The 17,500-nt window shown below is 45.0% G+C and overlaps 1 protein-coding gene across 1 annotated transcript in view; it reads left to right on the top strand.

The window, feature by feature from the left end:
• The window catches only part of LOC135821193 (sushi, von Willebrand factor type A, EGF and pentraxin domain-containing protein 1-like), a 108,083-nt gene that overhangs the window by 70,673 nt on the left and 19,910 nt on the right, over positions 1-17,500 (top strand). Inside the window, exons 23-27 of the mRNA XM_065334262.1 lie at positions 1,631-1,816; positions 4,165-4,353; positions 9,352-9,537; positions 13,663-13,854; positions 17,281-17,472. Coding sequence (XP_065190334.1) covers positions 1,631-1,816; positions 4,165-4,353; positions 9,352-9,537; positions 13,663-13,854; positions 17,281-17,472 — 945 coding nt within the window. The remainder of the gene's footprint in view (positions 1-1,630; positions 1,817-4,164; positions 4,354-9,351; positions 9,538-13,662; positions 13,855-17,280; positions 17,473-17,500) is intronic.

The following is a 17,500-nucleotide window of genomic DNA, read 5'->3' as shown; positions in this document are numbered from 1 at the left end:
GGAGTGGAGCGGAAACAGGGACCAGTGTGAGTGGGCAGGATGTGAAAGTGAGGACGTCGTGCACTCTTGGTTAGAACTACAGGTGGAATCCTGATAATTCGAACCTCCAAATGCCAGGAAAAAACTTCTAATTATCCGGACATTCTAATTATCTAAACATGACCCCACAACACAATATGTATGTCAAAAGGCTCCCATGGTCACGCAGAGTTGCGCTATGGACCTTAGACACAGATTTCACGGATACTGAACTGACCGGCACAGCCTGCTCATGCAAACTGAACTGACTAGTACAGTGTACAGTGAACTTCGAATTACACTTTGCTAACTTCGAATTATCAGCACAAATTCCACACATTTACTATGTAAGTGGAATCCGTGGAACTTCGAATTTATCGGACATGTCCGGTTCGAGGTTCGAATTATCAGAACTTTTCATGTGGGAATCGTATTGACAGAAATCGGTCCTGGAAAAACTTCTAATTAAGCGGTATGTTCGAATTAAGCCGAATTCGAATTATCAGGATTCCACCTGTATATTGAAATCGCATGCGTGTATGTGTGTGCATGTGTGTGTGTGTGTGTGTGTGTGTGTGTTAGTGTGTGCATGTACGTGTGTGTATGATAGCGTTTGCATTATTTCTCTCTCAAGCCAGCCCAGACTCTTGACAACGATTGACTTTTGGGTCCACGTGGATCCAGTTTTTATATAAATCCACGTACCTTTGGCAGTTTGAATGTTTGTTTGTTTGTTTGTATTTATTTTGATTCGCAAATTCCAACGGGCATAGAACCCAATAATATGAAAGCGAATATGACAATTATAATGAGAGTGAGAAATAGAATATATGCGGTATTGTCATTGGTTATCTCAATTAAAATATATGTTTGGTGGTTTTCTCTCACGGGAGGGTGATACATGTACTGGGAATAGCTGGACTAGCCCCTCCTGCTCACTTATACACTCTTTCTACATGAACGTGTTATACATGCATACTCCAGGAGGGGCATACTCCCCCTCCCTCCCCCCCCCCCCCCCCACACACACATACAGACATACACACATGCTGTACCTTGATATAGGCAGAGTGCAGTAGTGCAGAGCGGATCCAAAAGCCCTCGTCTTTCGTCATTTTTGTTGACTTGAGATGTCATCGCTTTCTAGCCTTGTCGGAGCAACTTGTGAATGGATTCACCTTCTCAACCAAACTGTGCAATTCAGTTTATCTTCACTCAGAAAGTGATGAACATCACACAACTGCACTGTAATTAGAAGCAGGTTTGTCAACTGGCAACCACTCTATTCAGTTGCTATTCACTCTTGGCGCATGCGCTGGATGAAAACTTCGTTTATTGGCGATGTCGAAAAAATTATGATGTTTCGGGCCAGTCACCCATCGTCAGGACAATCTACAAGGCCTGGCCTTTTATACAACAACTGTTGACTTGTACGTGCTTTTAATCCATTCCCAGGGAGTCCTAAACAGCGAGCTACTGAAGCGTTCACTCAGAAAGTGGTGGACATCACGCAACTGCATTGTAAATAAAAGGGGGTTTGTCAACTGTCAACCGCTCTATTCAGTTGATATTCACTCAGTTTATCTTGCTGTTCATTTCTTTTCCTGTGCAGCCCTGCCAAAGTATTGCCCCGGCTTGAGTATAGCCAACTCTATCCTGTCCTCCACGGCACGTCATGTCTATGCACAAATCACAGTGTCATGTAACCCTGGTTACGAAGTCAACGGTGGACCCATTCTCACATGCGTGGGTGGGAATTTCACAGCAGGCAGGTGGAACACCATGGCTCTGTGTGAACGTAAGCTGTGCAGATTCAGGCGGATGGGCCTAATATCAACATTAATGTTTGCATGCAGTACAGCCAGGAGCCCGAGACCAGCGGTCGGAGGAGCCTACTAGCGTATTTTCCCGAACACAAGTCGCACCTCTTTACACTAAACTTCAAGGGTAAAGAAGGGGATGCGACTTACAATCGAGTGTGGCATCCTACTTATATGCATGTATTGAGAAAATGTGGTTCAAACGTCAATGTGGGGGTGCGACTTATAATCGAGTGTGCCTTACAACCGGGGAAATACGGTACGCCTCACCTGCACTGCTAGTAGCTTAGCAGCCACCTACAGATAGCCGTTCGTCATCCTCCTTTCTTCTATTTCTTACGTGTAGTCTTTTTTTCCTTTCTCTGCCGGATCGTAGGGATTGTGTCATTCGGCGTACGAATACAGATACATGGTTTGTACATGTATCAGCCACTCGAGTATCCGTACACATGAAATGGCCGAGGAATGCCATGGAAACCAAGCTGGTTAACTGCTGGTGGGGGGGGGGGGGATATATCACTCAGCACTATGGCCCGGGTTCAGTGGAAATGAGCTGGAGAGCGGTCATGAAAAGCTCGCGAAAAATGCCCAAAGGGACGTCCTTGAATTTGCGGTCGCGATTATGCCCTTGCTTTCCACCGCTCTCGCAACAAACATTTCAAGGACAGCATTTTGATATTTTGTTGAACTTTTCCGAGAAGCATTAAAGGCGGGTTTTTGCGCTAAGTCGAGTCTAAGCCGAGTCTCACGAGAAGCGTGAATTTCTTCGCTTAATTAAGGCGGCCCATAGTGTGCACAGAGAACGTGAGTAGTCCACCTTCGTTTTAACCCACTGTGGACGCTTAGCCAACCAAACCATTTTTCTTGCGACTCTCACCAGCTCCCTCACCGAAGGACCAGAAAGAATGTCAACAGTTTTTAGACTATCATAGATCTTGCGCTAAGAGTTCTGGTGCTCAATTATCCCGCTGTTCTGAACTGGCGAGCTGAATCAAGCCCACTAAATAGCGTGGGGCTGAAAGGCAAGCATTATCCAGCTGAGGCTAGAGAATCAACATTCTTTATATACGGTACTCAGATGGTGATCCAAGGAACACAAGTTTGTCACATGGAAATTGTGGGCACAAGTTTAATATGCAATCCAGTCCACCAACTAAACCAGATTTTGAACAGTCAGATATGCACAATCTAGCACAACACTGACAAGGAGCACCAGTACAGAGACAGTCATGAAAGTCAGCTTGAGCACTGCTCCATAGCGCTAACCAACGGCCTTCCAACTTGGAAGGTTCATGGATATTAGTGCTAATTCCAAAGAGGGGAAGGCTTGCGCCATCGAGCCGAGCACAAGCTACATTCCAAGTTTTGTCGGTTTTTGTCCAAGTCAGTGTTGTGCTAGATTTTGCACGTCTTGTTCAACATCTGGTTTAGCTGGTGGACTCTATCCCATAACTTAAAAGCCCACAATTTCCATGTTACAAAATTCTTTATATTGTGTTTTTCTCCCCACTGATCTTACTGCTGCCTTCATCACCTTTGCATTGCATACTGGTGTTCGTACTGGATAGTTTCATTTTTTCTGCCTGTATTCACCTGACAAGAAGGCGTCAAATGTACTTGTGGGAAAATGTCGAAATGTTGCTTGTCAGAAGCCTGAAGTTAGTATGCAGTGCTGTTCGGCGCCGAAGAACGGAGTGTAGAAGAACAAACGGCCTACAATTTTACCGAGCACAGCATACCAATGTATACACGGTGACTCAACTGTGCATGCACTGTAATACATGGAATAAGAACGGTCTAGGCTAGGAGGCTGCCCCCCCCCCCCCCGCCAGTTCTTCAGCGACCGACAATATTGTAGGCTAAGTACATTTTTACTAGATTTTTCAGAGAAGACAAGGCTCTGGTGAGTGGAAGGCAGAATGAGGCTCCACTTGAACACCAATTCATATTGCCAGTACAGTTTTTCAGACCATCTTCAGCTGTAGCTTTACATAGTTTCTCAGTTACAGAACAGAACAACAAGGACGATCAAGGCTTGTTTGCTGCTACTTCGAGTTTCATGCTCACGCAATCATCAGGCAACATGAAGATTGGGTGCTGACTATGCCGGCATATATGCCAGGAGAGGGTGGTATAAAAAGTATTGTGAGAATGTGGGGGCTAGCGGTGTTATTTTAGGCAGGAGGCTGTGTGTGCAGAGTGTGTGGTTCTTGAAGGCAGGGGCTAGCAGTGCAATGTTAGCGCAGAATGTGTGGCTGGTACATCCTCCGGTGGTTTCTCATTTACTATTTTCTCGTGCTTCGCTTGCTGCAATTTCCCTCAACAGTGAAAAGCAACTACTGTCGCGAACAGCTTCCTTCTAACGGAAAACTCGTCTATACCGGTTCGCGTAAGGCTGGCGATACCGCTAGCCTTACGTGCAGTGAAGGCTACCTGCCACAGAACGGTGTAACCTTCAACTGCCAATTTGCTGATCTCACGTTCGGTGCCTGGAGCGCCACTCCAAAGTGTTCAGGTGAGTTGCATAATCCTCTCCATTCTATCTCCCTTCCGTGCCTGTTTTTTGTCCCCTGCCCACTGTCTTTCTGCCCTCTCCTCTTCTAAGTCGTCTCCTTATGAGAAGGCACCATTGCCTGTTTGGTTGAACGACGATAAATAAATGCACAACAAAGAAACAAACAGTTGTAGTGTGTGGTTGTCTTATACCACTGTGCACAGTCCTACCCTGACCATTCTTGAAATCTGTAACATGGAAATTGCGGACACAAGTTATGCGATCCAGGCCACCAACTAAATCAGACTTTGAACAGTCAGACGTGCACAATCTAGCACACAACTGACATCAAAACTGACAACTGGTTTAATTGGTGGACTCGATCGCACAACTTGTGCTCACAATTTCCATGTTACAATTTTTTCCCTTGGCTCACCATCTGAGTTCTGAATTCATGAAATCATTAACAGCTTCAAGAATGGATACATTGATCTCTCTATAATCTGGCGCCATTCGTGCCGGATAACGAAGGGTGCTGGATAAACAAATCTGATTTACTGCTGCAATGTGCATGAAGAGGACATTTTGGTTACTGAAAATTGTGCTGGTTTTGGGGGGGGGGGGTAAATGAAAAGTAAATTATCTTGTTCGTTTCCGAAGGGAACTCACAACGGCCGCTAACACCCGGTAAACCCTAGCCGCAGATGCAGTGCCTAATGGTGGGGTGAGTGGATAAGTCTCACAACCACTGGCACAAGTGCCGAGAAACCCCATTAGCTGCGTCCATGTACCCCTTGTGCCTGGCCACAAGTTCTCAGTTGACCGTGGGTAGAGTGTGTTGGTCTATAAAGTGCTGGGTTACATAGGGACCACTGTGCCATCCATGTAATTTCACAGGAAGCGCGAGTTTCCAAATCTGAAGAAAATTTCGAACAGTCTCAGCTGGGATGACAGCTACAGCATAGCTCAGTGGTTAGAGCATCGCTGGCCTCGAGCGAAGGTCCTGGTTCTAGTCATGGTTGGTGACAGTCAATTTTTTCTGCAGACTTTTCCCTTTTCCATTCCCTCAACCAGTGCATATACCAGTTTCTAAGGGAAAAAAATTCCCAACTGCTTAGAATGTTACTGGAGTTTGAAAGTTTGTGATGGATAAAATGACCCGCGCTCTGCGAAAACCGACCTTAGGTGCTTCGTAATTTTTTCGAGAAAAAGAAAAAAACGTCACGGTCTGTCGATTTTTGAAGATCACAAGGTAAGAGTCATGGCGGAACGAAGCAGAAGACAGTAGCTAGAGCTCAAATAATTGCTGTGGGCTTCTTCCAGAGGTTTCATCCAAACTCCTTTACGATGAATAGTCATTTTTTGGCCTGGTCCAATCGCAGTTCTGATGACAGCAGTGCCAAGGAGAGTTGGATGTGGAATCGCAGGACGCAACGCTGATCGAGCTGGACGGCCATGCGGAGGAGAATTTCGATCAGGCGTCAGTTTTGCCACCAGCCCAGCCCCTCAATGCCGGCAATAAGCAGAGTGCAGACCAAGAAAAATCGGTTCAACTACTGTCTACAATCCAGGAGGCGCGCGACAAGTTTGACAAGGGCTGTAGTTGTTCCGCAATGGTGCTGTTTCAAGAGTGTGACACTTGAAACCTTGCTTTACATTTACAGCGCACACAGTGCACGTCCTGACCAAGTCAGAGCGCTGCTTGTGTGTAGGCGGAAAGCTAGACGTGCTCAGGATCCGTGGTGAGGCTACCCAGCGCGTCCAGCATGCTGGGAGATGTGATAAGATGGGGCTCAACAATACTACTCTGAACTCCTGGCCTGAAGACTACAGTCAGTGGCTGGTGTGGAAGTCATGTACATGCATGTCAGGAAGTCTTTGTGTATGCCTCCAGCCCAGGATCAAGCCCTGGGTGCTGAAATCTGTGCAGGCTGCTGTCACAGTGTCAGTGCAAGTGAAATCAGCTCAACACAGGAATTGAATGAACTCTGGAATGCGCTGCCTGTGGAAGATGTTGTGGAGCTGAAGCATTTTATTGAGCATTATGCCATAGCTCATGGCCTCCCTTAACCTGCAGATCCTAACATGGGCACAACAAGCCAGTACCAACCTACATGTATTTGCCCAGTATCACTACGAAGAAGCTTGTTCACCAGGCGTTCACAAATCCTGGTGGCAAAGCTGCATACAGTACGTTTGGCGGGCAAGATTTGGAAAAGAGACTGCCATGATATCACCGATTATGAAACAATGTGTGCGGCAGATGTAGACATAAGTAGATGTTCTACTACCAGTACCAGATAAAACTATCAATATCCTTTAACCCGGCATTGATCCGAGCTTCTTCACTACTTTGCACCTGCCTCTACCCATCACTCTGGCTGGCATATCCTCATACAGAGCCAAATACCTCTTCCAGCAGATTCGTGAGCAACACCATCCACGGAAGAGAGAAAGAATGTGTCTATCTCCACAACAGGAAGATCCAATGCCATCATAAACCTTTCATTTTGAAGATTATGACATACAGATTTATTCTGCAAAGTTTGGCTGCAATCGTGCTGCTTGAATTCTCACAGCATTGGCTCCAAAATGTAGCATGAAATCCAGGAATTTTGCTACTTTTCCTCAAAATATTTTAGGAATAGTGCAAAGAAATTGTCATTGTATCTAACTGAATATGTATGCAATCCATCTCAAACTTCACCAGAAGTTGAAGAAAGGGTCATGGGTCAACAATCCAGCACAAACTCAATTTCGCCAAAATAGCACCTAAGGTCGGTTTTCGCAGAGCACTGGTCAAATGACTTTTGGCATAATATGCAGCCACCGTTTTTCTTCGCCGAGTCTATTCCACGCACTCACCTAGGGTACCTTGTAAAAAGACTTTCTGTCTGTGGGGATTGCCAAAGTGAAATAAAAAAATACTACTACCACTACTAATGCTGTCTACAGTGCCTTCTGGCTATTAATCACTTAATGTGGGGCTTTGAATAAAACAGGACTCGACTTTCTACAGCAGAAAGATCAGCCATAACCTCCTGATGATTACTTCACATAGCATGAAACTCGAGCAGAGACTGAATGCTACAATTCACTAGACCTTTGAGACCAACCATCGTTCCGTTTGACAAATTTGAACCTCATACTGAGCGTGTAAATCTCATTATAGGTCCCACAAACCCCTCTATATTGTCAAAAATTGTGATCACTCTCTGAGTATCGACTGCCACTGATTATCGCTATACCCAAGCAGTCAAAAATTCCTGCATATTTCTTTCCTTAGGGCTATAGTGACTGCCTATATTTATTATTATTATTATTATTATTATTATTACGCACACACTCATGGCCAAGGTCAATCAAGGAGGAGGTGAGGACGATTATAGCCAGCCATGGCAAAAAAAGAAGAAAGAAAAACAAGTGCAAATCAGAACAACAACAATAAAGAAGATATTGGGATGCAAATCAAGTTGTATTATTAGGTTTACGGGAAATGGTCTGAGAGATCACGAACAAAGGCAGAAATGTTTTCACATGATTTCAGCTTGACTGCATATGGGTTGGGCAGCTGAAAGGTGCCTTCAATGCATGGTCACCACTGTACTTTGCCGGGTTGTGCAACAATGGCACAATGCGAGCAGCATGCAGTAGCCCATACATGGTCACTGGTATGAGTAGGTGATGGTGCAACGGTTGTGCGATCATAAAATCGGGAATCATGAGGTTGTCGTTCTGGAATTTGAAATACGGACTGTTTGTTGTGATTAATCTAATATTCATTTCGTACTTGGTCGGTATAGGAAAAAAGAACCTCGTAAAAGACCTCGGCTTTGCCTCGGCCTTTTTCTCGGCTCTCATTTCCTATATTGACCTCGTACTCAGTCAATATTAGATACGTAAAATGTGTGATATTTTGCTGATAAGGAACGTCCAGCATTTCTTGTCAATCAGTCCTTCTTTGTTCTGTCATAAGAATTTCCTAGAAAAACTGGGAAATGGGCCTTTGAACGGTGTGTGCAGTTTGCAAGGTACTGGACAGGTCATTGTGCATGAGCAAGCTCTACTCGGCATGTCGGTTGTCAGCATTATAACATAATATAAGGCATTTTGCGATATTGTAATTATACAAATTTTCAGCATCTATTTACATGCAATTTCCGCTATATTCGGCACCGACCCAAAACGCCAAAACTAAAACGCTGATGAAATTCCTCACATTGGCTTTGGTGATTTGAAAATTAACCCCTGTCGTCATGCCGAAAATCATGAAATGGCGAAATTTTGAGGGGCACAAATTTAGTATAATTTACACTACTTCGAAGTATGTGATTAAACAACTAGTAGGATGTTATGAGTATTTGCTGTGCACTTTTAAAATAGAAGAACTCACATGGAATTGAGTTATGAAGCAACTATCCACGACTGTAACAAGATAATAAGCAGTCAAAAAGTGCGATAACAGGGCACAAACTGACCGGCTACTGAGATATTCAACGACCTGAGACCTAGCTCTGTTATCGCATCTTCTGACTGCTTTTTATAATCTTGTTGCAGTCGTGGAAAGTTGCTTCATAACTCGTTTCAATGTGATTTCTACTATTTTAATCATATTTACTGGCCCAGTATCTGAGTGTTAAATGTGCAATTTTAGCTTTGAATTACTAGGATCCCACTGCTACCTTAGGGGCCGTCCAACCAACCGTCCGTGTTACCAATAGTATTTTCAAAACGAAAAGTTTTTGTTTGGGGGTGGGTGGGTTTGAAGGAGTTTCGTTTTGAAAATAATTATTGAATGCAGATGGAGAATGCCCAGTTACTTCTGGGTGTCGAAAATTGACATCAGTATTTTATTGGAATTCGTTTTACCTGCAGAAAAGGTAGATGGGTGGGTGCTGAAAAATACTAAAACTTTCATTTTCCAAGAACTATTGGTAACCCCGGACGGCCCCTTATTGTGTTTAAAACAATGCATCTGGTGCACAAGCAATCTTCCAACATGTGTTCGTGTCCCCACAGTTAACAACTTCTATTGCCCGCCAATCTTAAGCTTTGCCAACGGTTTCATGACTTTCCCACGAGCACGGGCACTGGGTGCCACGGCAGCGGTCTCGTGTAACCCTGGTTACCATGCTCTGAAAGACACGGTGACGTGTGCTACCAAGTCAGCAGGCGTGGGAGAGTGGGGAAAGCCCATTTGCACAGGTAGGTTAGATCAGTGTGAAGCGTTTACTCTTGCTTGCAAGAATGGGGTTTATGCATAAAACATGGCCGCCACCTTCCCGAGGGGCAACTGGTCCCATATTTGGCAGGTACAGCCAGTTGTAGTACAATTTGTGGGTATGATCGCACACAGTTTATGACTCTTTGATGCAGGATTGGTATCACAGTGTGTACCATTTTAGTGGACTTGCCCCTCAAGATCAAATAGTGGGAGTATCTTGCATAAGCCCCATCACTATGCTCCCACTATGCAATTTTTAATTATTTTTTTGACTATGCTCACACTATTCCGCCGACTTTACTTGACACTTGACTGACTCACGACTGGCATCCAGAGCACACGAGAAGTCCATCGAACCTTCGACTCGGCAAACCTGCAAGAAAGCACCACTCCCTGCTCAATACACAGTGTTTCGGGGAATTCACCCCTCATCAGTTGAGCTTGAGTAGGCTGAGGAAGATTGTGCCTGAAGAGCACCACTTATATACTGCTCTCCCCGAAGTCGCAACCACTACTTCGTACTGTTATGCTCCCACTATGCAATTTTTTGGTCTTTGGCTGTGAGCTGTGATCATTGTAAAAATAAAAGTAATAAAAATAGTAAGCCCCGTTGTCACCTCGGCACTGTGAAATCATGGTCATTGGGAGAACCATGAGCCATAGTGTTTCAACGAGGATGTTTAGTGCAAGTTAGGCCATGGTAAAAAATAAAGTTGATTCTCAGGTCATGGGCCTCTGAAAATCGGTGCGAGCGAGCGATTTTTTATTTTAATTCCCACAATTTTTTTATTTCCAAAGATAGGGTCACACATATACATGTGTACGTCACAGGTTCATAATTAATTTATAATTATTTTATTATTCAGGCCAGGGAGTAGAAAAATACCGGTATTTTTCTACTCCCGGATTCATGCCTTTCGCATTGACCGTTTTCATGCACGCATATGCATGCATAGAAATAAAAAAAATCGTCGGTGCGCCACTGTATGGTCCCTGCCTAGACCATACAATGATCTAATCATGCAGTTTATACACACACGTAACTGGCTCACTCTGAACTGCTCTGAACTCGGAATGTAATTATCTTCAACCAGACTCAGCTGCAGCAAGAGAAGACTGCCTCCGAACATCCCAAAACCAACTTCACACGAGCATGCATCTCTAGTGCGCATGCTCGTGAGAAGTCATAATAATATGACTTGACTGAGGGACACAACAATTCCCCCACCACTAGAAAAAGACGAACATGGAAAACAGTAATAAGAGTGGTTCAAATACGTATGGATGGCTACTATGCGAGTGTCTGATCTGCAACCAATTATGTCATCATTCGCTATAGAATTATAACCGATACCCATGGCTGACATAGTAACTATTCATGTATTTATGACGGCTAATACCTATAATTATTTGAACTATTTACAGAAACAAGATTTGTATACACATTATAATACAGTTCATGACCACTGCAGTAACTGGAAACCACTACTTGGCTTGAGTGCGGTACCGTTCAGGTATGACAACCTGGCGGCCGGACCGGGTCGTACTAGTGTTCTGACCAGGTGTCGATGGTGTTGGCATTCTAGACTCAGACTCACTATCCGTAGGTATTGTCGTGGTTGTTGGTGTAGGGCTGACTGTTGATACGCCTGCTTGAGATCGATTTTGGTGAATTTCGTACCGCCTGACAATTTAGCGCGGATCTCAGCGATTGTAGGTAGCGGATAGCTTTCCAGCGGTGAATGTGCATTCAGAGTGCGCGAGTAATCCGCACAAATGCGAATCGAGCCATCCGGCTTTTTGACCGGAACAGTTGGCGTTGCCCATTGTGAATATTCAACTTTCTCGAGAATGCCATCGCGCTCGAGTTGATCAAGAGCCTCATCGTATTTCTCAGTAATTGCAAATGGGACTTTGCGAGGCTTGAGGAAAACCGGGTGTGCGTCGTCAACACGCAGGTTGACCTTCATTGTGTTTAGTTTGCCCATTGAGGTAGAATCAAACAGATCTGGAAATTGGGCCATAATTTCCTCACGCAGTTGAATTTGTGCCACGGTTTCATCAATTCTAGTTTTGACAGAGAAGATTTCATTCCATGGTAATTGAAACAGTTGTAGCATGTCCCTTCCCAAAAGGGATGGTCCCGAGACATCTACAACTCTGAGCTTAACGGGCGCTGTCGTACCATTCAAGGTGACATTCATTTCAAGCTCGCCCAGGCAGGTAATAGGCTTATCAGAGAAACCCCTCAACAGTACGGTGGATTTAGGTAAGGTAGACAGAACCCCACCCAGCTTCTCGAAATCCCGTTTATTTAGTATGGACACACCACTGCCAGTATCAACTTCCATGCGAATAGGGATGGGTACCTCATTGATTACAACATCCACAGCAAACGGGGGTACGCTGCCTGTAGTATCACGTACAGTATACATTGGAACGCTCTCACCTGCGTCTTCACAGTCAGAGTCGGAGGTAGAAAGATCCTCACCCATGACATGGTGACAGTCACGCTTGTCTCTCTGCAGTTTAGTACGACAAACCTTCTCCAGATGCCCCCGTTTGTGGCAGTACCGGCACTCGGCGTCCTTATGTCGACACTTGTTTGCCAGGTGCATATCCGACCCGCAGCGAAAACAACGCTTTCCGGACGCCATCGGCTGCTTGGTGGATCGACGTTCCTTCGTCATGTGTACGGGAATGTCCGTGGGAGACCCGATCGACGCAGAAGCAGCAGAGGGTGCAGTGAATTGTTTTGAGTAGGAAATGGCCAGTTCCTCCTTGCTAGCCAGGTCGATGACTTTCTCAAACGTGTCAATATCGGACTCCTTGGAGAGTAACAATTTCCGTCGTATCGTCGAGCTTGCCATGCCCGAAATAAACTGGTCCGTGAGGGCTCGGTCACGATGGGAGCCAAATTGACAATCGACAGCAGCACGCTTGAGTTTATTAGCAAAATCGACTGTAGTTTCACCCGGAGCTTGGGAGACTTGGCGAAACTGAAAAGCGGCGGTGGTTGGGGTAGTGTTCTTTTTGTAGTATTTCTCCAGTACAGCACAAAGCTCGTCATACTTCTTTGACGCGATCTCGTCAGGTAGGATCAGGGATTTCAAGGTTGAGTAGACCGTCTTAGAGAGCAGGGAAATTAGATGCGCTGTCATTCTCTTCTCCGCTGCTCTCTTTTCACCAGAAGAGGCATTGGACGCCACGACACCAATACTATTGGCACAGAAGAAAAATTCAACGCGTTCGCGATAGTCTTTGAAATCACCCCCGTCGAAAGGCTCGATGGTGGCGGCGTAGGGCAAGTAAGTATTCGTCGCCATTTGTATGGTCCCTGCCTAGACCATACAATGATCTAATCATGCAGTTTATACACACACGTAACTGGCTCACTCTGAACTGCTCTGAACTCGGAATGTAATTATCTTCAACCAGACTCAGCTGCAGCAAGAGAAGACTGCCTCCGAACATCCCAAAACCAACTTCACACGAGCATGCATCTCTAGTGCGCATGCTCGTGAGAAGTCATAATAATATGACTTGACTGAGGGACACAACAGCCACCAAAAATCGATGCGCGCGTACTTGAGAATCAAAGATATTTTTTACCATGGCCTTATGCATAGAGTGCACTGGAACTCGCCCAGCACAAATTCTGATAAGATATATTTTAAATTTTTTATTTTTACTATTTACACAGCCCTACTGGAAAACAGGTGGAGAACCAAAAGAAACGAGGAAAAGGACAAAACATAGGGGATGTAGGGACGACGTGCCGATGTGCTGGTATGCTTGTTTAGCGTAGAAATCGTCTCGAGCACGGTTTTTGTACTGCTCTGTATTGGAGTATAGCCTTGTGCCTAAATAGTAAATACGCTTTTTTGCTCCCCGTAGGGTTCGTCTTTTCAGAGTTGCACTCAGGTATGTAGTGAATTGTGAGGGCGGAAAGTAGCACGCAATGTTATAAAATTGCAAATGGGTGTTTGTGTACGTGTGTGTGTGTGTCCCGGTGTGTGTCTATGTCTGTGTGTATGTGTCTATGTGTGTATGCACACATGTTTTTGTGTGCGCGTTCGTGTGCATTTGTTTGTTCATGTCTGCAGTCTTGATCGGCTTTTGCCCTCTACTGACGGTGGAGAACGGCAAAGTTGTCTACGATGGACAGCGTGCCATACATAGCAAGGCGACACCTGTGTGTAACCATGGTTACGAGAAGGGCAGCTCTCTGCACACGACAACATGCCGCCAACTCAGCCATACAACCGGACGATGGTCAAACTCACTGCAATGCTTTAGTAAGTCGACTTCGCATGGAACACGATGTTCTGACTAGTTCTCATTGCTACACTGTTACATGGAGCAGCCTTGTTTTCCTGCTGTTTGCCATGTACTTTGTATTTTTGTATTTGCCTGATGATTGCGTGAGCATGAAACTTAAAGTAGCAGCAAACAAGCCTTGATTGTCCTTGTTGTTCTGTTGTGTATTTTTGTATTTATATCATTATCTCATGGCACATCATGATGACGGCCAGTAAAACTGAGACAAGGGTGAAAGCCAACCACAGCAGTAAAACAGGTAAAAGAATACAAATAAAAGGCAAAGAAGGCAAAGGAGGAGACAAACCAGCAGGATGTCATGCAAATACACGAAACCTATAATTGAGCAGAGATTTTAGCAACAAAATTATCCATCGACGTGCTAGTCTTGGCCTGCGTAGGTAATGTTGCCCAAAACACATAGCCAGCAAAGATCGGGGATCTAGTGAATAGGGTGGAGTCAGCGCGTGGGAGACTGAATGAGTTCCGGGTATTCCGTGTTTCGGAGAACCAAGTATAAGCCTGCATATGCAAGGGTATTTTATTTTTAATATTTTATGTATGAGACTGTGACACAGAGATGGTGCTTATGTCGAGTGGAAAGGGGACTGATCTTGGCAATTTCGTAAAGGCTAGCGGAGGGAAAGCGACGATCTTTGCTGAATAAGTTTTTTTAAAGGAGAATGCGGTTATGGGTTTCTAGCTTGTTCAATACAGTAGTAGTTATGCCAGACCATGCAGTATCACAGTAGTCAAGTAAGGGCAATATATAGCAATGATAAAACAAGCGTTTGCAAGAAAGAGGCTTACTTAAAGGGGATTTGTCAACCGGCAATCGTCAGACGATGGGTGACTGGCTTGAAACGTCAATAATTTTTCGACATCAATAATAAAAGGATTTTCATCCAGCGCATGCGCCAAGAGTGAATTGCAACTAAATAGAGCGGTTGTCAGTTGGCAACCCCTATTATTTACAATGCAGTTGCGTGATGTTTGCCATGTACTGTTTTGGATATCCGCCGGGAACTCAAGCGACCACTGCCGGGGCGCTGGCCTTGCAGCCATGAGCACTGCTGGTTCAGGGTTGGCAGTGTGTACGTGAACTGCAGTGTACACACATTATTATTATTATTATTAAAAGCATGTCTGCGTAGGTGGCGGGGGTGCCACTTTCGCTTATGCCATTCAGGATTGATGTCTGAAGAGTAATACGATCCAATGAAATGACAGAAGTGACGTCAACAAAAGCCGTTAGCAACAACACCAATATGACTAAAGGAAAACTTCATCCAAGGTATAAAATAAAATAGAATATGCATACAACATGTCTGGTCAGTCCTGTTAGGTGGGGCGGGCTCCACGCCATGCCTGTCACACACTTGAGAGGAATCAAACGCGTTTCTGCTGTAACACTGAGTTCCGCGGTTTTAACCGATCATCAGACAGCAACTTGACTACAATTTTCAGAAGATGTGATTGATATAGGCTGCAAGCTTGGGTCATAGCGCAAATGGATGATCCGGGCTTATAGTGTAATTATGAACATGATTGCGTGAGTTGGTCGATGGGGTGCAAAAGTAGGCGCAAAAAAGAACTACAGTCAACTTTGCTTATAACGACACCCGGCGGCGGGGCATCAAAAAAGTGTCCTTATTCGCGCGGAAGTGTCGTTACACCCGAAGTCTCATTATATGTATTACAGTTGGATGGAACTTTGCTCTGGGCATGGACATTCTGTCGTTATTCACGAATTGTCGTTATATCGGCAGTCGTTATTAGCGACGTTGACTGTACTAAAATTTTTACCTTTCCTTTTAGTACAACCTGGTCTACATTACAGTCGTTATTAGCTAACTACAGACTACAGTGAACTAACTGCAGTGTATGTAAGCGCTCAGGCAGTATAGCCCTATGGGTACCGACCCCAGTCGCTGCTTCACCCCGATTTCAATATCCACCACAGTATCCTACTCATGCGGGCCCAGTGCAATGAAACTGGTGTGGCAAAGTATCCGGAATTTTGCGACACGTACTTCAGCATTAGCGAAGCTGTGGACTCCATATGCTGCTAGTATGCTTCAAAGGGAACATGCTATTAATGATAGAAAGTCGACAACCAGACAATAATTTTAATACAGGCTCAAAACGAGTACAGTAAAACCTGTAACTAAAGACCACCGTGACTAGCGACCGGCCTGGTACTACCGACCACTTTGTCAGGCACGAACGGTCTCACATTCAAAATGCACTGTGACTAGCGACTACCTGCTGAACGCGACCAGCGACCGCCTTTTCTTGTCCCAATGTCGAATTTTGACCCGTAACTAGCGACCGCGATGTCGCAAATCAAACATTGCTTGAAGCTCCTTCTCGAAATTTTGATGATTTTCCATGGTCGTTTCGATACTACAGCTGGACAAATGAGCGCAGTCTCATTTTTACTGTGGAATCAGTGTGGATTGCACTACACCTGTCATAATTTCAAGTGCTGTCAAGAACAAACATGATAGGAAACGTCTTGGAGAACGCATCCAAAGCGCTCTTTGATCGATGTTACTACTCAAAGGAGAAACTAAGACTGAGCGGCTCTCTGTCGAAGTGCAATCACACAGCTCAGTCACCAGACTCACCACTACACCAGGTCACACTGACAGTCTGTGCTGACTAGCTAGCATGCTACCAGTACCAGGCAGGGAGTCCCGACTCCCTGCATGCTACGGTATTATGTACTCACCTGTACGGAACACAGGCCAGTGAAAGGTGCGAAAACTCGCAACATCGCCGCATCATGTACTGTTAGTCTGGTACACACCAGTACAGTTTACGCTGCACTACATCCAGTGAGTCGACATATCGCTTCCGGTGTATAAAAAACTTGATTTTCTCTCTCTCCAAGTGTTGTATGATCTGAAAGAAGAATGTCAGTGCGCAAGTGGTGGGGGATTGTATTATCTGCATTTTGACATACATATCATATAATGGGATCCATATATGGTCGCGCGGTGCAAACCTCTAACTAAAGACCACCTGCCACTAACGACCACTTTTCCGGGCACCAAGGGGTGGTCGTTAGTTACAGGTTTTACTGTACTTACAACCGGCTCAAAAACTCGCTTTCTAAAAATTTGGAAGACCTGCATTTTGGATATTCGTCTCCATACAATTTGCCATGGCATGCACAGCATGTCTGTCGTAATTCTGTAAAAAAAATGGCTAGATTTCTATTTCCCTATTGTGCAGCTGTTGCTGGTATTTTGTTTCTTTTGAATCTTCTGCTGCTCCTGCTGTTGCCACGGTTGTTCCATCTCCACCTGTTGCTGTTGCTGTTGCTGTTGCTGTTGCTGTTGGTGCTGATGTTACACTCCACAACTGCTGTTGTTATTTGCTCTATTTCCACATCGCAGAACGTCAACGCTACTGTGCCGCGGTCAATGTAGCCTCTGGCTCCATCTCCTACCTTAGTAGCCACCAGATCGGCTCCTTGGCAACACTGTCCTGTTTCCATGGTTACGTGCCAGTCGGCGATGTGTCAGTGATGATGTGCTTGGAAGGGAGCGCAGCGGCTGGACGATGGAGTGAATCATTAAGCTGCAGAGGTAACTACACAATTGCTTGAACATTAAA

Source organism: Sycon ciliatum, chromosome 7 (genome assembly GCF_964019385.1).
Source record: "Sycon ciliatum chromosome 7, ocSycCili1.1, whole genome shotgun sequence".
NCBI lineage: Eukaryota > Metazoa > Porifera > Calcarea > Leucosolenida > Sycettidae > Sycon > Sycon ciliatum.
The sequence above is the reverse complement of the archived record's forward strand: the minus strand, read 5'-3'. Positions and strand labels throughout refer to the sequence as shown.